General features: G+C 41.2%; 1 protein-coding gene across 3 annotated transcripts in view; it reads left to right on the top strand.

The window, feature by feature from the left end:
• LOC120532773 (protein FAM219A) overlaps positions 1 to 27,554 on the top strand; it is a 115,092-nt gene that overhangs the window by 25,725 nt on the left and 61,813 nt on the right. For all 3 annotated transcript variants that reach the window (XM_039759144.1, XM_039759145.1, XM_039759143.1), the window contains exons 2-3: positions 15,716 to 15,815; positions 22,332 to 22,434. In XM_039759144.1, coding sequence (XP_039615078.1) covers positions 15,716 to 15,815; positions 22,332 to 22,434 — 203 coding nt within the window. The remainder of the gene's footprint in view (positions 1 to 15,715; positions 15,816 to 22,331; positions 22,435 to 27,554) is intronic.

Below are 27,554 nucleotides of genomic sequence, written 5' to 3'. Positions count from 1 at the left end.
TGTCACGTGACCGTGGCGCACTCCCGGGTCATAGGGCACATAAGAGCCTACGAGCCCCCCTACAGCGACGCCTGGTGGCCCCCAAGGTATCCAGAAGGGCTGTGTGTAAACACTACATAGTCCATGATGCCCTGCTGGAACTCGGGGCATGATCATGCTGTCGGGAGAGCTCCTCCTGGCGGCCTGGGGGTGAGGGCCGGAGTAAAATGCCGGCAATCCACCACAATTGATATAAGTAAATCATAGTTATCGAATGGCATTTTCAGTGGATTCATTCTTATACATTTACTAGCTGTGTTACCTCATTTCATAAGTCAATAGGGCTTCGTTAAAGTGGCATTGGTTAATCAGGTGTATCAGAAGTATTATGTAACTAATTGCTTTTATGTACACAATATTTGAAGATTTTGTTTTTTCTTCCAAGGGCTAATATCATTGGCAGTCAGTGTTGTTTAGGCTTTGGCTTTGGACCTAAGACTCAGTGGTTGTGGAGTTGAATCCTGACAGTAACACCATGTGAGCATGACCAAATCACATCACTTGCCTGTGCTCCAATTGGAAAAACAAAAGAAATTTAACCAATTGTATCTCAAATGTTGTATGCTGCCTTGGATAAAGGCATCAATCAAATGATGATAATAATAATATTCAGGCACAGCAGAGGATACTCTTGAAACATACCATAAAAATTTTACACGACTAAAACCTTCTTGTGTTAGATCAATTTCTGCTTTTCCTAGTGATTTGGCTTTTGTTAGTGGTGTCACACACATGTGCCTGAGAGACCGTTTCAGGGTTTCTCGTCATGCAGTTCTATCTGAAGTCACAGATTGGTGCTGCTCCCTAATATCTCTCCTGTACTTCTCTCTGCAGATCCGGAGAATCTAAAGAGGTATGTCATTACTTCTGGTATTTGGGGTGCCTGACTTCACCCCTTCCACCTAATCGACTTCATAGCCATCACTACTGCCATCTCTTCCACAGTTTGGTCAGAGACTCCCGTCTAAAAAGATATATTTTTGCAATATACTTGGTTTTGTGTACAATATATGGGGATCACCATTCTGTGTCCCAAGCCTTCATCTTTTGTTTCTGTTTTTATTACAGTGGTGTAGTTGGCAGAATTAGACTGGGAAAAATGAGCGAGCCAGTCAACTTCACCATGGTGTTTGCCACGTTATCAGGGAGATGATGGCACTGCAGCCTCAAGTGATGAACCAGGAGATGCAGCTCACTGAAACAGAGGCTAGACAGGTTGCCCAGGTGGCTTTTCAAGAGGAGTGATCCTTCAGACCTTCCCAGGTACTCATTCCGCTCCGTCCTAAAGATGAAGTGTAGACATACCTCTTCATCTTTGAATGCGCTGAAACCTGCCACCATTGGGAGTGAGCGGAAACTGGCCCCATTCTTGATGAGGGAGGCCCAGAGGGCTTTATATGATCTTGGCGAGGAGGAGCTTGGTGATTACATTAAGCTGAAGACAGAGATCATTGCCTGGTACAGTTTGACTGCCGACGAGCTGGTGAGGCAATGTATGGAATTATGCTTTGACCCTGAAAGGCCAGTGTGCTCCCAAGCATTCGAATCATGGGGAAGGCTCAGGTGCTGATTGAAACCAGAGTCTCACCATTTCATCTAACCATCTTGTCAATGCTCTCCCTGAGCCTCTCAACTGACAGGTCCACAGACTATCCTGGACTAATATTGACACCTTAATTGAGGCGCTCTCTGACTGCCATGTTGTAAAAAAGGCTGGAATGGCCTGATGATTGTAAAAAATAATAAAAATAACCTCTTGAATGGATGTGGCCAACACTCTGAGCCTAACCACTGCAACACCGAGCCAGTTGACTGACCAAAATAAAAATCCTTGCCGCTCTTGCACAATTACAAGTGTGGAGAGGTGGGTTACACCATCCCGGCCTGTCCTAACCTAGGTGAACCAGTGGACTGCAATTGGGCACAAAGAGGAAGGCACTGTGCATGGTCTTCTGCCAACCCACTTAACGTTACCATTCATAAGTGTGGTGTTGATTAAAGGGCACAGAATAACAGCATTGATTGATTCTGGCAGTAACATTTCTATTGTTGCTTGATGTTATGTACTTTCACAACTGCAGAATTGATCTCGAGGAAGACCAGTCTAATCTGTATTCATGGGAAAACTCAATGGTACAGGTCCAATAATGGTGTCGTCACGTTTTGTGGACAAACATGCATGATAACCATGGCCATGATGCTGAACCCACTGCATCTGGTTGTACTGGGGCGTGCTAGTCTAAAAGAATCGGTGGGTTAGTGCAGAAAAAACCTGGGAACCTGATGGTCCTGGTAGTGGGTGGAGAATCTCTGTCGCAGGTTGTCTTTCCACTGTGGTGATCTTTAGGTTGAGAGAGACATGACGTTGGTGCAGAGTACACGATGAGTGATGCTGCACAGTCTAACACTGATGCTCTGAGAGAGGCGATTGAAGAGATGTTACAGATTGAAGCCCTGCCCCTGGAGGTCACTGCAAACACTCTCTTGAAGCCAAACTTTCAGTTTTGGCATTTGCCAAGTTCATTTAAAAGAGAACAATGGATCATTCACTGAAGTTTGCAAAAAATGCAGTAGCAATAGCTGGCCAAAGGACCACACACTCCATGCCCATTATGGGACTGATAAAACCCTGGAGCAGACTAAGGACTGATTGTATTGGTCTAGAATTAATGAAGAGATCTGGAACTGTAGCTGTGGGTGTGTAAGGCAGAATCAAGCACGGGTAAAATGTGTCCAAAAGTTGTTATAAAAGATTTAGTGAATAATCAAAGCAAATAGTCCACATAAGAATAAAGAAAAAAGGGTTGTTGCACACGTAGAATAAAAGGCAAAAAATGAGAAAAAAATGTATCTTCTCTAAATTTTGCTTTTCTTGTCAACCTTTAGTTGTTTAGTTGTAGTTTTCAATAGAGCACGTTGTCTTTCATGTTGCTTAGCATGTAAAGCACGGTTTAAAACCATGTGCCCTCAACACCTTACACGTGACACAGGTCACTAACTGAGTATAATGTATAGGTGGAGAGTTTAGAAGTAGTTAGAATATACCAATTCAATTCAAGTTATGGGGTTTTTAAGAACCTCCCATAGACTAAGTAATAATATATAGGCAAACATTTATAGAATTTAAATGACTAGCAAATGGCTCTTACAGGTACTTTTGTAGCATCTTTTCAGAATGTCAATTACAGCAGATTCTTTGGAAAAATGTGCTGCTCTTGTTGCAGTGCCTCTGATTGACATTCCTTTTGAGCACATCGGAGTAGATATTATGGGAGAGTTCGAACCCTCAGAATGTGGACATAAAGACATTCTGGTCATCGTGGATTCCGCTACTTAATATCTGGAGACCTTCTCATTGTGACAGTCCCCTTTCAAGAATATCAGACAGGAAGTGGTGGATTTCTTTGTATGGTAAGAAATCTCAAAGGATGTCCTTACAAACCAAGGGACACCTTTTATCTCAGACACGTTCAAAGTGGTGGCCAAGTTACTCATAATCAGAAACCTTAAAACCTCAGTGTACCATCCTCAAACTGTGGATTTAGTGGAGTGGTTTAATCAGACACTAACAGATGCTGTGCAAAGTGGTCAATGAGGATGGTGAGATTAGGATCAGTTACTCCCTCTCATGCTATTTGACTATTAGGAGGTTCCGTAAGTCTCCAATGGGTTCTCACCCTTTGAGCTATTATATGGTAGACAACCCCGTGGTTTACAGGATATCCTAAAAGAGGCCTGAGAGAATGAAGCACTCCTTCCACAATTATTTTAGAATGTATCCTGCAATTATGTGATAGATTTGATAAAATATGACCCATTTTATAAATATGGAATGTGACATGACCCTCCATGAGATCAGTCCCAGAGACTACCTCATGGTTCTCCTTTCCACAAACTTTTCTTTACCTTTCATTCTCCAGACTGATGCTTTGGAGACAGGTCTAGGTGCTGTTCTGAGCCAAACCTTTGATAGTGTTGGACACCCTGTGATGTAATTGAGCCAGAGTTAATTGGATTGGGAGACCAGGTATGAGGTGGTGGACTGGGAAAACTTGGTGAATAAATGAGCCATACATTAGATACTACATTTACTCCTAGGCCATGAATTCACACTTCCAGTGGATGATGCTGTATTAGGAGTCAAACCCTATCACTATTCAGTGCCTCAGACCTTCATCTTTTGTTTGTTTGTTTTTATTGCAGTGGTCATTGCAAAATACAGTTTTACATGAAAGTGTGTTCTTTTGAATTGAAACAGATAATCAGTAGGAATAATTTAAAATTTTAAGTACAGTATATATTATCATTATTAGGTGTTTACGATTTTCATTTGTTTACATCACTCACACAAGTACAGTATCTTTTTGAATGTTTTTCATCAGTTGTATGTAGTTCCTGTTTTAAGTTCACAGATATGAATGTATACTGAAAGTATATTTGAAGCATATACTTAAGTGCCAAAAACCTATTTGTTACACCTGTGTATTAATGAGAAGAGAGGAGCAGTTGCATTTAAGCACCACTAAGACTGATGCTGTGGTATTGTTCAAGTTAAGCACAGTGATTGAGGAATTGGAGCAGGGTTTTGGGAGTTATTGGTGGTGGTGTTCTTCCTTTGAGTTTGCAGCACCACAGTCGAAGAGTGGTGGTCGTTCCCCCGTAGTTTTCATCACCGTGACTGGGAGCTGATATGTATCTTAGTGTGCCAGTAGTCAACAGCAAAAAACAATAGATCTTTGCATCTCTCCATTTCACATTCAGGACACTTGCTCTGATTTCAGTCATTCTAGTTAGTGGTGCTATTTGCATGACCCATCTGTCGCTTGTGGCACATCTAAAATTTGTAATATGCAGCTCTTGGCACAGAGCATGTATGCTAGCAAAATATCAATAAATATTGACCAAAAAAGAAAAGTGTTGGTTTTTACCCCTAAATATTGGTATATCAAAATGTCCTTTCTTATTGGATTCGTGCCTTAGATGTGCCCAGTTCCTGCCAAAAAAATATATATACACACACACACACAACTCAGTTTTTCCAGAAATGGAAATGCATGTGGTAAAGTCTTAATGTATCATGAAATCAAAGCATAGAACAAATAAACAGTGGTTGGTATATGAATAAGTCAAGGAATCATTAAGTGTACAAAATTTTGTTCATATTTTTGAGTCCTCAATGTAGCCACCTTTTGCTGATATGCCAAACACATACATGGCATTCTTTCTATAAGGAAAATTAAATATTGGTCAGAAAGATCTTTCCACCACTGTTGCAGTAATTTCCACAATGTATTGCACTTGTAGGTTGCTCTTCTTTCTCCCTGCTGTCCAGTTCATCCCAAACTAACTCAATGAGGTGTAATTTTGGAGACTGTTCTGGCCAGTCTGTCTTTTGAAGTGTACCTTGTTGTTCTTTTCTTTTAACGTAGTTCTGATATAGCCTGGAGGTATGTTTTGGGTCATTGTCTTCCTGTAGATAGATAGATAGACAAATAGATACTTTATTAATCCTCAAGGGGAAATTCACATACTCCAGCAGCAGCATACTGATTAAAAACAATATTAATTAAAGAGTGATAAAAATGCAGTGCAAGTTAAAAATGCAAGGTGGAGAGTGCGAGGTAGGTGCAACAGTCTATAATCTTGTATAATATTAAGTTTACAACCCGGGTGGAATTGAAGAGTCACATAGTGTCGGGGAGGAACGATCTCCTCAGTCTGTCAGTGGAGCAGGACAGTGACAGCAGTCTGTTGTTGAAGCTGCACCTCTGTCTGGAGTTCATACTGTTCAGTGGATGCAGTGGATTCTCCATGATTGACAGGAGCCTGCTTAGTGCCCGTCGCTCCGCCACAGATGTCAAACTGTCCAGCTCCGTGCCTACAATAGAGCCTGCCTTCCTCACCAGTTTGTCCAGGTGTGAGATGTCCCTCTTCTTTATGTTGCCTCCCCAGCACACCACCGCATAGAAGAGGGCGCTCGCCACAACTGTCTGATAGAACGTCTGCAGCATCTTATTGCAGATGTTGAAGGACGCCAGCCTTCTAAGGAAGTATAGTCCACTCTGTCCACTCTTGCACAGAGCATCAGTATTGGCAGTCCAGTCCAATTTATCATGCAGCTGCACTCCCAGGTATTTATAGGTCTGTACCCTCTGCACACAGTCACCTCTGATAATCACAGGGTCCGGGAGGGGCCTGGGCTTCCTAAAATCCACCACCAACTCCTTGGTTTTGCTGGTGTTCAGGTGTAGGTGGTTTGAGTCGCACCATTTAACAAAATACTTGATTAGACTCCTCCAGGCCACGATAGCAGTGTTGTCAACGAAAGTTTGCGTGTGGCAGGACTCTTGAGTTGTATTGGAAGTCCGATGTATATAGGCTGAACAGTACTGGAGAAAGCACAGTCCCCTGCGACGCTCATGTGCTGCTGACCACAATGTCAGACCTGCAGTTCCTGAGACGCACGTACTGATGTCTGTTTGTAAGATAGTGCACGATCCATGCCACCAGGTATGAATCTACTCCCATCTCTGTCAGCTTGTCACTAAGGAACCGAGGTTGGATGGTGTTGAAGGCACTAGAGAAATCCAGAAACATAATTCTTACAGCACGTCTGCCTTTATTCAAGTGGGAGAGGGATCGGTGTGGCATATAGATGATGGCATTTTCCGCTCCCACCTTCTCCTGGTATGCGAACTGCAGAGGGTGGAGGACATGGTGGACCTGTGGCCTGAGGTGGTGAAGCAGCAGCTGCTCCATGGTCTTCATCACATGTGATGTTGAGCGACAGGCCGGAAGACATTCAGCTCACCAGGACGTGATACCTTTGGGACTGGTATGATGCAATATGTTTTCCAAAGCCTTGGGACTCTTCCCTGTTCCAGGCTCAGGTTGAAGATGCGCTGTAGAGGACTCCCCAGTTCCAACACACATGGCTTCAGCAGTCGTGGTGATACTCCATCTGGACACACTGCTTTGCTGGTACGAAGTCTCCTCAGCTCTCTGCTTACCTGGACTGCTGTAATTGTGGGTGGGGTGAAACTCTCTCCTATGCTGGTATCAGCATAAGGATGGGTGGAGGATGCAGTACTCTGAGGTGAGAGTGGGTTAGGGTGGTCAAACCTGTTAAATAAGTTGTTAATCAGGTTTGCTCTCTCCACATCTCTCTCGATGGTGGCACCCCACTTCGAGCTGCAGCCAGTGATGATCTTCATCTCATCCCACACTTCCCTCATGCTGTTATTTCTCTACTTTGCTCCAGTTTTCTCCTGTACTGCTGTTTCGCCACCCAGAGCTGGACTCTGAGTTCCTTCTGCACACGTTTGAGCTCATGCTGATCACCACATTCTTTTAAAAGCCTTTTTCTTCTGGTTCAAAAGGCCCTTGATGTCACTTGTAATCCACGGCTTGTTGTTAGCATAGCAGCGTACTGTTCGAACTGGAACTACAGAGTCCATACAGAAGTTGATGTAGTGCAGTCAACAGCCTCCTCAGTCTTCTCACTATGTGACCACTGCAGGATATCCCAGTCCGTAGTTCCAAAGCAGTCTCTCAGAGCCTGCTCTGCCTCAGATGACTACTTCCTGAATGAGCGTGTGGTTGTAGGTAGCTCCCTCACTCTTGGTTTGTAGTGGGGCTGAAGCAGAACCAGGTTATGATCTGCTTTCCCAAGTGCAGGGAGTGGGGTGGTGCTGTATGCGTCTTTAATGTTTGCATACAGTAGGTCAATAGTCCTATTTCCCCGGGTGTTACAATTCATATACTGGAAGAAGGCAGGTAATGTTTTGTCCAGCGTCACGTGGTTAAAATCTCCAGAGATTAGCACAAGCGCCTCGGGATGTTGTGTTTGTAGTTTAGCAACAGCGGAATGGATGATGTCGCACACTATCTCTGCGGCCATGCGAGGAGGGATGTAAACCATAACAACATTGATGTGTCCAAACTCTCTGGGCAAGTAATAGGGACGCAGACTTACGGCCAACAGTTCGATGTCCCTGCAGCAAGTGGAGATTTTGATATTTTTGGTATTTGCCACTATGTCCACTCTTAACTGTGCTAAACCCAGGTAGCTCCACATTAGCATCTGGGATGCTAGTTGTTAGCCACGTTTTGCAAAAACACAACATACTGCATTCTCTGTAGGTCCTGTAATTTTTCACCAGCACAGCCAGTTCATCGATCTTATTTGGTAGTGAGTTCACATTTCCCAGGATCACAGAAGGCACCGAAGGCTTGTATCGCCACTTCCTCGCTAGCCGCTAAGCCTTTAGCTTAGCACCGGCTCTGCTGCCATGAAACCGTCTTTTTAGCTCGTCAGGTAAATAGGGAACCACACCGGTATGTCCCTTTGTTCTCAGTGCTAGAAGTTGAGTACCTGAATAGACAAGTCTCGGCATTTAACAATCCATGTCCAAGTATTAAAATGTGTTCAGGAAACTAATCCACATAAAAGAAAGTGGTAGGAGTGATCATAGAGATCATAGAAATAGAGAAAATGAACCAAAGATTTAAAATTGTGATTCATCAGTCTATAAGATTTTCCTTCAGTCAGCTGTAGTCCAAAGCCATTATTTCATGGCCCAGGCAAGCCTCGGTTTCTTATTTTATCCTTTAAGAAATGGCTTTCTTGCTGCAACTCGCCTTGTCAGCACAAAGCCTCATCTTCACTCTAGAAAATGAGACTTGGTTTTTTTGACTACTGTTAAGCTGTGCTTGAAGCTGTTGGGCTTTGAGGTGCCTATCACACAAGCTGATGACCCTCGTTTCTTCTGGTTGGGTTGTGACTTTGCGTCTACCAGATCTGTTCAAATCAGAGTTTCTTCCAGTTGCCTTTGTAATGTGTAAGACAACATAATCACTGCCACTTTAATTTTTTTCTGTAAATGAAAGGCCTACACTTCTAAGAGAAATAATGCTTTGACTGATTTCATTTGTTAATTGCTATTTTCTTACCATTATTACTGGAACTTAAAACTTTCAACAATATAATGTTTTCCAAGTAGTACATCTGAGTGTGTAGTAACACAGTCTGTTCCAACTCTTCCTTAAGACTGACAGGCTTTTCAAGTAATCAACTGAAGTTGGGAGACCTGTGCAAATTGTTGGCTTCATCTTGCAAGGCTTAATTAATTTTAACTTTGTTAAAGAACATCTGTAGGTTGTAACCAATTAGTTATTCCTAGAAGTAGACCCATATTTAATATACTTAAATTATTTCGCTAACCTAAACTTTAAATTTAAACCTCTGGCAGTTTACTGTTTATCTTTTCACCTTTTCTTGATCATTTATTGCATTTCAAGTGAATAAATTTGAGGAAAACTGAGGTGTTCTGGAACTTTTGACCAGCCCAACATTGTTTGCTTAGACCTGTGTTTAGAAAGACCTTTATATTTCCTTATGCTATGTATTTCCAGGTTTTTAAACTACAGGCAGTCCCTGGGTTACATACGAGATAGGGACTATAGGTTTGTTCTTAACTTGAATTTGTATGTAAGTCAGAACAGGTACATTATTTTAATAAATTCTATTGTTGACTGACTATAACCAAGTGTTCTGCCAATGAATGATGGAGTTTCACCTTTCTCTGACCTTTTTATTATCCATCCATCCATCATCCAACCTGTTATATCCCAACTACAGGGTTACGGGGGTCTGCTGGAGCCAATCCCAGCCAACGCAGGACGAAAGGCAGGAAACAAAGCCTGGGCAGGGCGCCAGCCCACCACAGGCTTTTTATTATTTCTGCTTTATTTTCCATGGTGATGTTTTTTCTCTTCTTTACTGTATCACCAGCATTTGCATGAGATTATGTTTCAGAGACATTGTTGAAGTGTGAAAGCAAAAGGTTAAGATGAGCTCTTCTGCACAGCACTGTACACGCTATCAAAGCAGGAGGGCACCCCTCGTCAGCACGTCTGGTGTATGTACGTAACAGTACAAGCAGGCTTACTATTGAGAATAAATGGGGGTAGTGAGGGGCGGTTCACCACCCACCCACCACACAGTCACCTCCACTTGCATACAGAATGCTGCCTGTAGCATCCGCCCACCAAGAACGAACAGGGTGTGGCGGGTAGTGACGGGTAGTGGCGGGTAGTGAATCGCCCACCACTGCCCCCATTCAACAGGCAGCCACCTGAGGCACAATACAATGCTGCCCCCCGCCTCCCCATTCACCCTCAATGGCCTCCGTCCAGTCACAACCAGGTCACCACTTGCGGCATCCCAAGCCGCACCAACCAGGAACGAATGGGGCAGCCGTTTGAGGGACACTGTAAGGCTGTGTGGTGGGTAGGCAGTGAAACACCTCATCAAGCCTCCATCCTGCACACGAGTGGTAACTATGGCCCCAGTGACTATTGTCCCCGGGTGACCACTTGCTGTGCACCCAGCCGCCCACTGAGAATGAATGTGGTGCGGCCCCCACCACCCCATTCATCAACCGGAGCCACCTGAGGGACACTACAACTAGCAACAAAATCGCCCCCCTCCAGCCTCCGTCCAGCCACTGCTTGCAGCGTTCCCATGCCGAACATGACGGAACAGTAGTTACTGAGGAGCCTGTGTTGTGTACCCCAGACAGATAAAGGAGCAGCTGCGGCCCCATTCGTATGTCGGATGTCCGTAACTTGGGGACTACCTGTATTCATTCAGTGAAATGTTTTTTAGTCTGGTCAGATATGAATAAAATTTAATGAGAAAAGCTTGTTGTTATTCAAATTGATTTTGAATCAAATTCTTCCAGCAGGTTTAATACAAATGATACAGAATAATGTGGGTCTTGATATAAAGCACCATATCTTCAGCATAAAGAGAGATTTTCTCTTCATACACTTACCATATTAATTTATCTATGTCTGATTGCATCCAGAAACAAATAGCTAATGCTTCAAAAGAAGAATTTAACGGTATTCTGTACATGTGACAAACAACATTGACAACTATGACCTACTGAGAATCCTCATAAACCTTTTTAAAATTTTGGCAAATACTAAAAATCTGTATGATAATATGTTACCAAGTCTTAACAATTCTTAGTGTTTTATAATGACATTGTGTAATGGTATCTCTATCAGTTTGATAAAGTTAGCACTTTTAACCTTGAATTAGGATGCTATTTGTGGATATTTTATAACCAATGATGAATGTACTGGAATCAATTACCTTTGATAGCCTATGCCCTGGTTTATTCAGAAGTTCTTTTTATTCAGGAGTTCTTGAAGAAAGACTGGTTGGCATATTATTTTTCTGTTCTTAGATGCAATTTACTTGGATATCAAAAGAACTCAAAGTTGTAGTAAAACAAAGCACATATTTATTATTGATGAGCAGAGACATTTGTTGCAGTTAAATTCCATGTATAATGTATGTGTGTGTGTGTGTGTTTTTTTTAAGTAAATATACTTCAAAATATGACAAACTATTATGGGAATACTTTTAGAATAGTTGAGAGATGCATTGGCAAGTGCATAAATGCATTTAGCACTTTTCAAAAAGTTACTTAAAAGGCAGCCAGAAAACATTGTAGCTGTGTCCATTTTTGCTTCAACTCCCATCTCATCAGACAGAAGTGGTCATTAGATTAATTTTAAAAAGTACTTTTCCCCATTTGTCTAACAAAAGTGATTTCACCCAGTCAATTAATTGATATTGGCAGTTAAACACTGCTAAATGCAAATATGCCTTACAGGTTTTAATTATTTTTAATCATTAATTACACCACAGCTTTTTTGTTGTTAAAATGTACATTTACTACATTTATACAGTGTTTTTTATTTTTGTTTTCCCTAGTGTACCAGTTAGACATTCCTTATTCCTGAGTTGTAATTATAAATATGGATTACCATCTTAATTATGCAGTACTGTACTTGTTTCTTACCAAAACTATACTATCAACTTGAGAGGATTGTAAGAGTATCCAGCAGGGGGAGCTAGCTCCCATCCATCCATCCATCCTCTTCCGCTTATACGAGGTCGGGTCGCGGGGGCAGCAGCTTAAGCAGAGAGGCCCAGAATTCCCTCTCCCCGGCCACTTCTAGCTCCCTTGTTGGAATAATTTCTTTTATAATTGCGACATGTTACATAACCTGAAACTATATAGATATAATATAAAAAGGCAATACTCCTCCTTTAGTAATACGCGGTAAGAAATCACATAGAAGAAATTACTTTCTTTAATGATGGATTATGCAGCATAACAGACAAAGGAAGCCATGACAAGACCCTCAGGAGTAGGGGCCAAATGTATAGAATCTGCCATTTTTGTTGCTGCGTTGGAAGGATTTTCCAGATCAGACGATGTCATCTCCCATCCATCCGTCGGCTTCAGAGGTGTGCCGAGCAATGTTCCAAGGCTTTATGCTCTTACTTCATGTGCAGGCCCCCACTTAGGTGAATCATGCCATTCCAAACAAGACAAAGAGGATAAAGTTTCATGCTGACTTTGACACATAGAAATAATATACAATGCCCATTTCGCAGTTGTCCCTTTCTTGTCTTCTAATGCTTGCCTAGCAGTTCTGAATGATGAGCCCCTGTGATAAATCTAGCTTTGTATTAGCTGTGCATGTGAGTAGAAAGAAAAGTAGATTTATAAAATATTTTTTTACAGAGCACAATGACATATTAAACTTATACACTTATTACACCCCATCACCTTGTTTACTGAAATAATAAGAAAACCAAAAAAAAACAGGCACTTGATAGCGCTATACTAAAGTTGCAGTCAGGCATTGGCTGGGGTAAATATTCCCCATAGAGCAGTCAGGCTTTCAGGGTCATCGCACTGTCTTGCAGGTTGCTCATCTCCTAATGCAAGAAACCTTCGGGGAGCACCCTGCACTTGTGGCTCGTGGACCAGAAGGGGCATGGTCAGTTGCCCTCATTGAGGGTGGTCTTGGAGCTGTTAGTGGCAAAACAGACAAAGTCAGTGATTGTGTTCTCTGGTGGCTCCGGGTGGTATTGGTTACTTCTGATGTGATCAGATGGTGAACCTCTGATATGCATGCATGACGACCTAAACTCTGTGACACACACAAACAAATAATAAACACAGTTTACAAGCTTCAAATCGATCAAAAGTTCATAAGATGTTTATCAAGATGATACAAGACTAACATGTTTAACATGTTTACAAGTAAAATAGATACATTTTTCTCTTTAGCTAACAAGCCTATTATTTATTAAGCAGAAATTTGAAATTCTTTTTTGTTTCTTTTATAATTGAAAATCTAAGCTACGGTACTTAACACAAGCTTGTTCTCCATCCAAACTCAGACAAACGTGTTAATTCTTTGATTAATAAAATTAAACCACTTGTCTCCTAAGATGTTTTACCAACTTCCTTGTTTATAAAAGGTCTAAACTCTATTGGCCCTAGCCTAGTATCTGTTATTAATTGCTCTCTGCACTCTGGTTGTGTCTTCAGTTATTTTAAAAATGCTGTTGTTCAAACCCTGTTGAAAAAACCTAATTGAAATCCCACCATTTCAAAAAAAAAAAAATAGGACCATCTCAAAACTGTCGTTCTTTTCAAAACATTTACAAAAGGGTGTTGAGCAGCAGCTGGCCACCTTACTTGTAGACAAACAAGATCTTGGACCGTTTTCAGAGTTTCAAAAGAATTATTCCACAGAGACTGGCCTAATAGTCTTAAATAACATACTAATGGCTGCAGATGCTGGCAAGTGCTCTCTGTACAGGTACTGCTTGATCACTGTTCAGCTTTTGATACTGTTCAGCATAAGATCCTTTTAGTTAGTTTGTCCCACTCTGTAGGATCAACATTACTCTGCTTTGTGTGGGCATGTTTTCAGTAGTCAGTCGTTCTGTCCTTGGGCCTGTTCTTTTTTCGTTATATATAGGTTACCATTAACTCATATTACCAATTCTCTTAAGGATATTTCTTATCATTTCTATACAGATGACATCCATATTCTTTTATGACTCAACGATCATACAAGTTTTCACTATGCAAGTTTGCTTTTCTTGTTGATTGACTGATGAAGATTAATAAATGGCTCTTAGCCAACGACTTAAAGCTAAACTCTCAGAAAACAGAGCTTCTAATTTTTGCCCCTCCTGACCTATACACAGCAATAAGCCAAAAGCTTTCGTTATTTTCCACCTTCTCTTAGGTGTCTCTATGCAACTTAGGTCTTGTTTGCAATCCCTAAATTTTGATGTCAATTTGAGGCCCCTTAGTTGCTACTGCTTTTTTCATTTGAGAATCTTATCTAAGTTAAGAACTGTTGTTTCGAAGACCAGGATGGAATGCTCGAAGACCAGGATGGAATGCTTATCAATACTTTTATCTTATTTTTGTAACTCTCTTTATACCTGTCTAAGCAAATCTGGTTTAACTTGCCTACACACCAATTAAGACGCAGCTGCCAGGCTTTTAACACGCTCACATAAGTGGACTCGTAATACTCCTTTATTATTCTGTTTGCATTGGCTTCCAAGTAGAATTAGGATACAATATAAAATTCTCATACTCACTTATAGATTCCTATATAGATCCTTGTAGATATCCTGCACCATTACTCCACTAGTTGAGCCTTGAGGTCCAGCCAACAAGGACTTCTTTCTATCCCCTGCTCCAGGCTGAAGCCGCGTAAGGGTCGAGCATTTGAATCTGTTGCTTCCAGACTGTAGAACAGTCTTCCTCCTGCCACTGAGATCGGTGCAGTCAGTTGAACAGTTTAAAACTCAGCTTAAGACCTACCTTTTTAGACAAGTTTTTGGGTAGTTTTTGTTAGTATATTTTTACTTTATTTTTTTTTATAATTTCTTTGTTACTTTATTTTATTGTACAGTTCTTTGTGGTGCCTGTCTGAGAAAAATTTTTTATTTTTTTTACTTAATTTTAATTAAAGGATACATTTTTAAAAATATCTGAATTCATTAAAGTAACTTTTCCTACTTTTTGTCTAATTGCACGGCATGACTCCTCCGATTCCTTTTTCACAGTTTATTAATCCTTTACTTGCTTTCTTTTATGTAAAGGCTAATTTTTCAGTCCTCTCCTTCTCTTGTTGGTAAAGTCTACCTTACTACTCTCTGTTTATCGGAAGTTTGCAGGAAAAAAAGACTACCAGTAGCTCAACTACTGTAATCCCTTACATAAAAAGGAACACTAAAACTAAATTATCATAAAGCTGAAGAAATTTTTTTTTTTTTTTTGGTGATTGCCCAATTTACAGATTTAGATCAGCTGCTGATTGATTGGCGCATCACTACTGCTGAGTAACTGGAATGGCAAGTAGATATATTTTTACATTCAAATTTGTATGATGATTGATATAAAAATTATCTGAAATAAAACTTTTTGTGATGGTGTATGCTTTTGACTGATTGTTGATGGGAGTGAGGCCAAAGCTTTGTGTACCTTGGCATAGCAAAAGATCTAAACTTGAAGCAGTCTTTAAAAAAATTCTTCCCATGTGTCAGATTCTGCTGGGTAACTAAATTACATGCTAACTAGTTAAGGCAAATTTAATCATGATACTCTTATACTATACTTGTCAATTCACTGTGCTGCTTCCATTTGGAACATACATGAAATTCTCAATTGGAATCTTTCTCTGATCAGAAGTTCTGAGTGCTGGCAACTACCTGTGCGATTTATCTTTTTAATTACAGCTTTCATTGATTGTAATTATTTGTTTTTATCAGGATCCAGCAGCGTCCTCAATCTCTGAAGGAGATGCAGACACTCAAGAGGCAGAAACTGTTTCCATCAATTATAAACCATCTCCACTTCAAATAAAAATAGGTGAGTCCATTAAGATGTCTGAGTGTACCCCTTTATACTGTACATTGTCTGATGTAAAACAATTGTGTTTGGGTGGTTTTAAGATAAGTCTGCTGTTTGTCTATCATGATAACTTTGAGTGCTCATCACAGTTTTCTTTGTTCTGTCTTTTCATTCATGTTTGTAGGTTGCATGATCCACAACGTTTATTCAGAAATACTAACATCTTTATACACTCTTAAACACTCTGCACTTGCTGTTAGTCCTGCACATTATAGAATTCTAGGTATATATAATCTTCATTTGGGTCTTGATCTTTGTCCGCGAATGAATTAGAAGAAGCACTAGATGGCAGTAGAGAGACAGCTAAAACATAGGCATTGCATTAAGAATCTCCTCCACGCTTATACTACTGAAGACTGTAGTACTCCAGTCACACTTCAAAACGCAGACATTCCAACTAAACAAATTGTTGTGCTTTAAATTAACTAAAGAGATCTTCATTTAGATCTTGATCTTTGTCCGCGAATTCCATGCATGCGTAGACCACCTTCCTGTTTACTACGTTGTTGTTACTCAAGGGGTGGTGGACAGTGTTACGCTGATTAGCTCCTGAGGCCTGGTTAGAGAATGAGATTGCCGAAGATAAAAGGTACGTGCCTACGTAACATATGAATGAAAGAAAGACAGTGGGTGAAATGAATGACAACGTAACAGCACGTTCCGGAAATTATTATTGTTACGCTAGCGGCGAGTGCTGCGCGTCTCACAGTTGTACATGCTCACATGTCAGTGAAGTGATCTCTATTTATGCTTTAAAGAACCTGAATGCCTATGTGTCCCCCTTATTGCCTTACTCTTTGGATTGCCACAAAGCAACCTGCGAGATTGGAGAAAGGTTGAGAAGACATCGTGAGAGGAAACGACAGCGTCCTGAAAACGCGACGGACTGTGAACGGACAGAAACAAAAATGCTCCTACACCACCACATAATTACGATCCGGATAGTGATTCCGAGTGGGCCGTTCCTATCGAATCAATATCCAAGGGTTTTCTTTTTTAATTTTGTTTCCCTTATAAAAAATCATAATGCTGTGCGACGAAGGGCCTAGTTCACGACTCGCAGCCGTGTTTACACAGGTAGCCCTTCACAGACAACTTTAACACGCGCAACGCAGTTGGGCGCACATGGCTAGTCACTGATATAAGAAATAGAAAAGTCATGGTTTTGTTATTTAATTTAGTTATGGGTCAGCCAGTAATCCTCCTAACATCAATGTTATTCCTTCAAAATGCAGACATACACATATCATGGTTTGGATGTAAAACTGGTAGAAAACTGCTAACTTACCTGAAGTTGCATTTTTATTTCTTTTACCCTTATCTTCCTTAGATTAGCTTACACAAATTGCCCCCCAGGAAACTGTGCTGTTCACAGTTTGCTTCACCATCTACAACCTATTTATGAACTTCTCTGTTTTCTGTTGAAGTACATGGACTTCTTGAAAGGAACCTACGTTAGAACTGGAGATAAAAAACAAAAAGTGATGGTGGACTGTGCCACCTGGTGCAGAGATAACTGCTTCCAAATAAGCATTACCAGAAATTGATGGTGAATGTCTAGTTTCCGTTGGGGCCACAGAAGATCTTTCACCAAACTGGTCAAGATGGTGAAGGTTATTCCAAACTATCTGAGGGTCTACTGTATAAATTGAGCCATGTTAGACTCTTCTTCCTCATGAAAAGACTGGTCCTTAAAATTGTGCAACAAGCTGCTAAGGATGTTTATCATGTCCATATTGAATAGTGTACTTTTTTTAATCTCTTGTCTGCTGGAGGAGTAACATCAACTCGGCGGATGCCAAATATTTTGATACATTTATTAATTAGTCTAGCAGCATTCCAGGACAAACACTATGTCTACCATAGTTAGTGGCATATAAGAGAATTGTAAACTTAGTGGACTAAATAATTTATTACTGCTCGTCTTTGCTTACATTTAGCCTTCAGTTCATTTCACTACAGTGTGCCAAAAGGTATGGGAATTTTTTTTTTGACCCATATATCAGGCTATGTAATACCTTCTTCTGTCATACTTCTATTCACCTCAGCCAGTTATAATAGAAACACAAGTGTAATTGCATCATTTCTTTAGAGACTTTATATACTTGATAGACTATATGTACAAATCTGGGTTATTAATTCCACCCTTTCTTTTTGCTGTTTTGCATCCTGATTTTATGTTCTATACTGCTTTTGTAATAAGTGAATTTCCCCTTTGTGAATTTATTAAAACTGCATAGTGCCATGCTTATGTGCATATATTTATTGTGACATCAAAGCAGTCTAGCGTACTGTAAATATTAGATTGGTAGTACTTTATTTCCCAAGGGGAAATTTACTTTTTTACAAATGCTCATGAAATATAACATACAACAACCATCCCATCAACACACAGAAGAATCACAAAAAAGAAGCAAAAACCTCTGTTAGAAGACCTGATATTAAGACAGATATTGTGACAGATAGGGGGCGCTCTCGCTCCCTTGAACCCCTGTCCACGACTCCACACACCAGGTAAAAGTCCAAGACTCGACTTTATTTAAATGCCACAGTACACAAAGCACACTCTCCACCACTATACTCATACAAATAACAATCACTAATAAACAATTCCTCCAGCTCCCAGACGCGTTGCCATCCTTCCACCCACCTCAGCTCACCGTTTTGGAGCACCTGTAGTCCTTTTATATTCCCTGACCCGGAAGTGTTCCAATCCCCAGTCCATGTGACTCTCAATCCCTTCCGGGTCAGGTACAAGTCCTTTCTTTTCACCCCAGAAGCCCGTCGCTCTTCCTGTGATGAACTTCTGGGTTAAAGGGCACAAAGAAGTCTTCGGTCCTCCCTGCAGCTCCCTCTTGCGGCCCCTGTGGTATCTTCGGGGCACCTCCATACTGCAGGGAGGGCTCCATCTGGCGGCCTGGGGGTATTGGCTGGGATGACAAGCCGGCCACATCTCACAGTATTCCTCCCCCAGCGGAAAACCAAGGTTTTGCACGTCTTGTCCCACACGGGACATCTTCCCCCAAGGAGATCCAAAGACCGGGTCCCGGTGATGCAGTTGCCACTCCCGTGTGAACCTAGGAGGAACATTGTATAAATAAATATTTTGTTTTCCTGCCCTCCTAGGACAACCTCTCCACTCGTATCCCGGTCTGCGGCATTCATAGCACAGCCGCGGTCCCCTTGGTAGTCTCTCTCTGTGGGACTTGAAGCACCTGGGTACTTCTGGCACCGCCCCCTTCTCCGCTGAGGAGAATTCCCCGACCGCCTTTACATTCTTATGGCCCTTATCCACTTTGTCAGGAGACTCCTACTTTAACGTAGAGCTCTCCTGTTTTATTTGGGGCTTGTTCACAGTCTGGGTCTCTCTATTAAACAAAGAAAGCCCTTTTACTGTCTGCACCCCTTTATTTTTATAATTGACCGGTGGTGGCATCTTTAGGACCGCCCCGCTCCGGGCAGCCAGCACTATCCAGCTGCCCCGGCTCGAGCGATCCTTCCCCTGACCGGTCTGTCATTGTTCCGACCTCACTTGTAGGGCACGCCGTGTACTAGCACCCGCTACTTATTAAACGCGGGCCCGGATCACACCACGTCCCTCTATTATGTGCGATACGGGTTTCGCTTACCTGTATCGCCGCATTATTCATTACGGGAGGCTCCCCACCAAATCGCCGCACCTTCTCCAGCGGCTCTCTGGCTGCAGCTCCCAACTCCTCAATAATTTTCTCAATTGTCTTCAAGATCTGTAAGAAACTACTTATGGGCTCGATTAAGCGTCCGAGTTCCCGCAAGTCAATACAATTATTTATTTCGGCCGACAGAAGACTCACTTCCCTGTTCGTCTTACCTGCCGACCGGGAGCCAATGAGCACGTCCGCTTCTGGCATATGCTCAGGGGTGTCTCGCGGAGGCTTCTGGGATTTGGAGTTCTCCGAGGTCGAGGATCGGGTCGCTTCTTTCAGCGGACTGCGGGCTGTCTTTTTTAACTTATCGACATCCCGAACAGCCATTTCCCGACCCTCTTTACCTTTTTTGCGGGGTGAGCGGTGCTTCACTCGCCTCCCCCTTCCCCTTCGGAATGTCCAAGTCCTTTTCTTCAGGCTCGAAGGCGCAAACAGTGGGACGCGGACCTCCTCCTTCCCAGAAAGCACCGGGTTTGCTGCCGTGTCCCTTGTTGGCTGCTGTCATGCGGAAGTCGTCTCCCAGGTGCTCTGGCTTCGACAGGAGCGTGCCATCGTCGTCGGGGCAGTCTTCTTTTCCCCGCAGAGCCTCCAGGTGATCATCTCCGAGGTACATGCACAGAACAAAATAAGTTATTATAAACGGATTTTCAGTAATGTACTAGGCATGTACCTCAGAGCGATCGTTGGTTCCTGGAGGTTTCTCCGGACTTGTAAGGCCGCTCCTTAATAAAAAACATTTCTTTTATTTCACCCCAAGAATATTAAAAACTATTTCTGCTTAATATGTAGGGAGTTCTAGAGTCATACTTTGAAGTCTTATTCTATAATAAACATATATTTACAGTCATGGGCGAAATTATCGGCACCCCTGGAATTTTCCCAGAAAATGCACCATTTCTCCCAGAAAATTGTTGCAATTACAAATGTTTTAGTATACACATGTTTATTTCCTTTATGTGCATTGGAACAACACAAAAAAACAGAGAAAAAAAGCCAAAACTGACACATAATCTCAAAAACCAGACTGGACAAAATTATTGGCACCCTCAACTTAATATTTGGTTGCACGCCCTTTGGAAAAAATAACTGAAATCAAGTGCTTCCTATAACCATCAGCAAGCTTGTTACACTTCTCAACTGGAATTTCCGACCACTCTTCTTTTGCAAACTGCTCAAGGTCTCTCAAATTTGAAGGGTGCCTTCTCCCAACAGCAATTTTGAGATCTCTCCATAAGTGTTCAGTCGGATTTAGATCCGGTATCATTGCTGGCCACTTCAGAACTCTCCAGCGCTTTGTCTTCAGCCATTTCTGGCTGCTTTTAGAGGTATGTTTGGGGTCACTGTCCTGCTGGGACACCCACGACCTCTGACGTAGACCCAGCTTTCTGACACTAGGCCCTACATTGCGCCCCAGTATCTTCTGGTAGTCTTCAGATTTCATGATGCCTTGCACACAGTAAAGGCATCCAGTGCCAGAGGCAGCAAAACATCCCCAAAACATCTTAGAACCTCCACCATGTTTGACTGTAGGTACTGTGTTATTTTCTTTGTAGGCCTCATTCTGTTTTCTGTAAACAGTAGAATGATGAGCTTTACCAAAAAGCTCTACCTTGGTCTCATCTGTCCACAAGAAGTTCGCCCCGAATGATTTTGGCTTCCTCAAGTACATTTTGGTAAACTCCAGTCTGGCTTTTTTATATTTCTTTGTCAGCAGTAGGGTCCTCCTGGCTCTCCTGCCATAGCGTTTCATTTCGTTCAGATGTCGATGGATAGTTTGAGCTGACACTGTTGCACCCTGCGTTTGCAGAACAGCTTGAATATGTTTTGAAGTTGATTGGGGCTGTTTATTCACCATTCGGACTATCCTTCGTTTCAGTCTTACCAATTTTTCTCTTCCGTCCATGGCCAGGGAGATTGGCTACAGTACCATGTGTTGTGAACTTCTTGATTATGTTGCACACAGTGGACAAAGGAACATGAAGATCTCTGGAGATGGACTTGATATTTTTCCACAATTTTTGTTCTCAAGCCCTCAGACAATTCTCTGCTCTTCTTTCTGTTCTCCATGCTTAGTGTGGCACACTCAGGCACACAACAGAAAGGTTGAGTCAACTTTTCTCCATTTTAACTGGCTTCAGGTGTGATTGCTATATTGCCAGCACCTGTTTCTTGCCACAAGTGAGTTCAAACAAGCATCATATGCTTGAAATAAAACAATTTACCCAGAATTTTGAAAATGTTCCAATAATTTTGTCCAGCCCATTTTTGGAGTTCTGTGTGACATGATGTCAGATTTGGCTTTTTTTCCTCTGTTTTTTTGTGTTGTTCCAATGCACATTAAGGAAATAAATGCATATACCAAAACAGTTGTAATTGCAACAATTTTCTGGGAGAAATGGTGCATTTTCTGGGAAAATTCCAGAAGTGCTGATAATTTCGGCCATGATTGTAGATCAATTCTATTGAGAAATTACAATTTAAACTCAATTGCTTTCTGCAGTACTGCAATGTAATAGGTACAAATACCAAGTCCAAATTATTTGCACAATAACTTGCACACTGTTTCCAAACTTAAGGAGACAATAATAAACCAACTGATGAATGCCTGTAAAGGGGATGATAAAAGTAACAATTCCTTCTGCTCCTTGTGATACCTTCAAAGAGAACAACATTGTTAAAAACAGCCATGCATATCAGTAATTGTCAGCTGTCTTGAGCTCAACTGGCTCCTGCATCCATAAGCAAGTTTTTTGCTTGAATGCCACTTTTGCATGTTTTGTGATTACAGAGAAACAGCGAGAATTAGCAAGAAAAGGATCTCTTAAAAATGGAAATATTGGAAGCCCAGTTAATCAGCAACCAAAGAAGAACAATGTTATGGCCAGAACACGGTGAGTGAACTGAACTGAATAATATGAAAATGCAGGTTTCAAGAGGTTATGATACTGTACCTTGTTTAATGTCTTAATTAGTTTTTTATAGTTTTGCCCTAAAATAAAGGATAAACAAAAAATGTAATTTTTTTTCATAACACAATTTGGGAAAATATTTTTTATTCATCAGTCTTGGTATTTTTAATTACAATAATAATTTTTGTAGTGAAGAGTATAGAACAAATTCTGTCACTATGGCTGAAAAAAAGTTTTACTGCAAGAAGTCAGGCTAATGTTTCTCTGAGACAAAAATTTTAAAGAAAGGAGGCCATTGATGTTCCAGTGCATTATCTTCCAAAATGAATAAAGCCATAGCTGCAAAGCAGATTTTAGATATAATGTACAAATCCTGATTTGTGAAACAGTCCTATTTTGTATTTTATTTTAATGTTATTTAATTATTCCAGTACATAAACTTAAGTACAGTATATTAGAAAGAGGAGAGAATTCCACATGTCACGAAAGTGGTAGAGGTGCTTGGGCTTCTTTTTTTAAAATATAAGTGCACTTGCCGTTTTTGTTTCAAGAAGGTCAGTGGTATTCCATCTACTCCAGCAAAGAGCCAAAAGGAAGAAGCAGAAGCTTATGCACATCTATGACATCATCACGCCTCCCACGTAATCACGTGAACTGACTGTGGCCGCAGTACGTAAAAAACAAGGAAGAGCTCCCAAAGAGCGCTGAAGAAAAACGCAGAATACTTTATTCGCATACAAGTTTAATGAGAAGACAAGAGGTATAAACGAGACTTTGGATCACTTTGTAACGGAGTTAAAATTGCTGTAGCGAGAAACTTTTAAGTGCCGGGTCTTAGCTAACATTAAATAAAGCCATGGACATCGCAACATCACACAAGAGAGCAGCTCATGTGAACTGACTGAACGCAGTACGAATGATCATTTCCATGCATCAGACCTGTTCAAAAAACGGATTACACAATTGACAAGGTAGGAAAAGAATATGCTCCGAGTTGAGCTCCACAGCTAACGCGGTCTTGCGGAAGCTACTTTGTCACGCTGCCACAAAATGCAGAAAAATCCACAAGTTAATACACACGCTGTCTCTAGAGTTTCTCCACACTCAATGTCTTCCTCGTATCCCCTTTATACCCTCTGATCTCCCCTTTCAATTCAGATGCCTCCAATTTCCAGTAAGGCTCTGCTGCGCGATGACAAGTAATAAGTCCCTGGGACAGACCCTACAAAACGATGCCATTGATTTCAGGCAAGATTGCTTTTCTCCTGGACAACTATACGTTGCATTCTCAAGAGTGAGCTCGCGCAGCTTCGTCATATTACAACCGGTGCAGCCAGAAACTTTTAAGTGCCGGGTCTTAGCTAACATTAAATAAAGCCGTGGACATCGCAACATCACACGCGAGAGCAGCTCATGTGAACTGACTGAACGCAGTACGAGTGAACACTTCCATGCATCAAACCTGTTCAAAAAATGCATTACACAATTGACAAGGTGATGGCTTTATGTGTCGTTCGTTTATAAAACAACGGAGAAGCTGTGTAAAGGCTGTTTCACAAAAAAACAGCGGATCGTCTTATATGAGCAGGCAGTCAGCTAAAGAAGGGAATCAATAAATATCTATAATCGTATTAAACAAACAAAAAATAATGTACTAGTCGCGGATTAAATAAAGGAAATGGGTACCTGAACAGTAAAGTAAGTCTCCAATAGCTACACAATAACTATAAGAATCGTAATAAACAAACAATAAAACAGTACAGAACCGCGTAGCAAGGAGAAACGATGGCGTTATATGGCGTTCGTTTATAAAGCAGCGGAGAAGCTGTATGAAGGCAGCTACACAAAAAAAAACAGCAGAGCACCACACTCTGAATGTATTCCTGGCATCACTGTTATACCCTCTGATCTCCCATTTCAATTGAAATGCCTCAAATTTCCGCGATGACAATTAATCATTAATTAGTCTCAGAGGACACACCCTACAAAAGGTTGCCATTGATTTGAGGCAACATTGCTTTCCTCCTGGACAAAACTATACGTTGCATTCTCAAAAGTAATCTCAGTGCACAGCTTGGTCATATTACAACCAGACTGCTGAACTGACAACGTGGTATACAAAGAGATACTTAACAGATAGTTATTGGTATATTTTCCCTCAGTTTAAAAAGGTTTTCTTTTCTTCTTAATAAAAATTTAAAAGCAGTTCTTCGTCGCTGCGAAGCGCGGGGATTTTGCTATATACAGTGTTTATGTATATATATATATATGTGTGTATATATATATATATATATATATATATATATATGTGTGTATATGTATGTATGTATGTTTATAATAATAATAGATTTTATTTATAACGCTTTTCATTGACAAAATCTCAAAGTGCTACAACAAGAGCAATAACTACAAAGTTGAAAAGTTTAAAAGACTAGATTAAATTTACAATCTCAGCAGTTATATGCTTTCCTAAATAAAAAAGTCTTCAAATTTGCTTTAAAAGTGTCTAGATTTTGTGTAGTTCTCAGTTCAACAGGGAGCTGATTCCAGAGCTGTGGGGCAGCAGAGCAAAAGCTCGACCCCCATAGTACGGAGCTTAGTAAGGGGAGTCTGAAGCTGCATGCTGCCAAATGATCTGAGGATCCGATTGGAAGTTTGTAAGTGAATCAAATCTTGAAGGTAAGAAGGTGCCTGGCCATAGATACATTTATGGGTTAATAGAAGAATTTTGTACTCAATCCGGGAGGAAACAGGGAGCCAATGAAGTGATTTGAGGATGGGAGTAATATGTTTGAATTTCCTTACTCTTAGTAGGATTCTTGCAGCACTGTTTTGGATATATTGAAGCTTTTGTAATTCCTTGGTATGAATACCCACAAAAAGTCCATTGCAGTAGTCCAGCCTTGAAGAGATAAAGGCATGGACAAGTTTCTCTACATCTGGGAGGGTTAAGAGGGGGCGGGGTTTGGAAATTTTTCGTAGATGGTAAAACGATGCCTTACACACATGTTTTATGTGGTCACTAAAGGTCAACTGTGGATCAAACCGAACCCCCAGATTAGTGACCATGGAAGAAAGAGTAATGACCTGGCTGTCAAAAGTGAACTGGAGTATTGGAAAAGAACGAATCTGGTGGGGGGTGCCAACAAGGAGTCCCTCAGTTTTATTGCTATTCAGCTGTAGAAAATTGCTGTTCATCCAAGCCTTTATCTCCTCCAGGCATGTAGTAAGGTGTAATGTGGCCTCTGAAGGATTTAGGGCAGTTTTAATGTAGAGCTGCGTGTCGTCGGCATAACAATGAAAAGATAGTCCGTGTCTGGCAATGACATGCCCAAGAGGTAACCTATAGATATTGAAAAGGATAGGACCAAGAACTGACCCATGCGGGGCCCCACATAAGACGGTGGACAGTCTGGAGGAGAAATCTCCCAACGACACCTGTTCAGTCCTGCCAGACAGGTAGGACTGGAACCACCGTAATGCAGTTCCCGAGAGTCCAGCAGTGTGATGAAGACGATCCAGGAGGATGGAATGATCGACTGTATCGAAGGCCGCTGACAAGTCCAGAAGAATAAGCAGGGATGGTGAGCCTGCATCAGCTGCCATCAGTAGATATTTTGTCACCCTGAGCAGTGCTGTTTCCGTTCTGTGGGCTGAACGAAAACCTGACTGGAACTTTTCAAACAGATTATTACATGTAAGATGACTCTGGAGTTGAAAGGCAACTGTCTTTTCTATAATCTTTGACAAAAACGTCAGGTTTGAGATGGGCCTGTAGTTAGCAAGAACCTCAGGATCTAATGAGGGCTTCTTCAGCAATGGGAGAATGACAGCTGCTTTGAGAGATGGTGGTATATGGCCTGTTTGTAGTGAGAGATTGACTAACTTTGTAATAGTTGGACTGACAATGGGGATAAATGACTTAAGCAGAACTGTCGGAATAGGATCCAATGTGCAGGATGATGGTTTCATTCCTTGCACAATTCCACCAGTGTAGCTGCTGGAAACCTCCGTGAAATGTGTGAAAGATGGCATATTCCCAGTTGATGGATTTGAAGCAGGCATAGGCGGAGCATATGGTCCAGGCATTAAGGAGCGAATGTTATAGATTTTTGATCTAAAAAAGTCAATAAAGCTGTTACAATGCTCCTTAGTAACTGGCGTTGAGAAAGATGGCTGCTGTGGTTCCATAAGTTGGTTTATTGTAGCAAACTTCTGCTTTGAGTTTCCTATATTTTTATTTATCTGATTTGAATAAAATTGACCTTGCGCATCTTTTAGGGACTTGGAATAGGCCTTTTGATGGTCACGAAATGCAAGCTTATGGACAGTGAGTCCAGTTTTCCTATATTTGCGCTCCAAAGCACGTCCTGCCATCCTGATTTGGCGTAGTTCTGGTGTATACCAGGGAGCAGAGCGTACAAACATAACTTCACGTGTCCTGATAGACGCATGGAGGTCAAACGCACTGCTCAAAGATGTATTATAATAATCAACCAGCTCATCTACCATTGTAACGGCTGGACAGGGAATTTGTTTGAGGTCTGCTAGCATCACTGCATGTTCACTTTGGAGCCATATTAAGCAAAATAAAAATAATATACAGTGGAACCTCGGTATACGTCCTTAATCCGTTCCAGACCCTTTGACTTATACCAAACAGGACGTATACCAAACAAATTTTTCCCATAAGAAATAATGGGAAAATGATTAATCTGTTCCCATGAAAAAAAAAATCCTATTGCTATGGCATATTATACATTGATGGGGTTATATAAAATAATTTAAACACTGCTTAATACTAAAATACATAAATACAAAAGCAATTAGATGAAATAAATGAACATTTTACCTCACTTTACTTTTTAATAACATCTTTGTTTTTCACAATCGTAGATACCGTCGTTCTCTGCAAACAGTATGCAACAGCCATATCCCGGATACGCATGCCACCTTCCTACTTTTCAACAATGAATTCAAATTTACATGAAAAAAACACAAAATCACGTTGTGATGATGCAGGTTTGCTGTATGCTCCCATCTGCTGCCGGGGAGCCCTTGAATCCTACACCGTCGGTAATGTGCCTCACAAGTGCTTTTAT

The sequence above is a fragment of the Polypterus senegalus genome, chromosome 7 (assembly GCF_016835505.1).
Source record: "Polypterus senegalus isolate Bchr_013 chromosome 7, ASM1683550v1, whole genome shotgun sequence".
Lineage (NCBI taxonomy): Eukaryota > Metazoa > Chordata > Cladistia > Polypteriformes > Polypteridae > Polypterus > Polypterus senegalus.
This window is presented reverse-complemented; position numbering and strand designations above follow the sequence as displayed.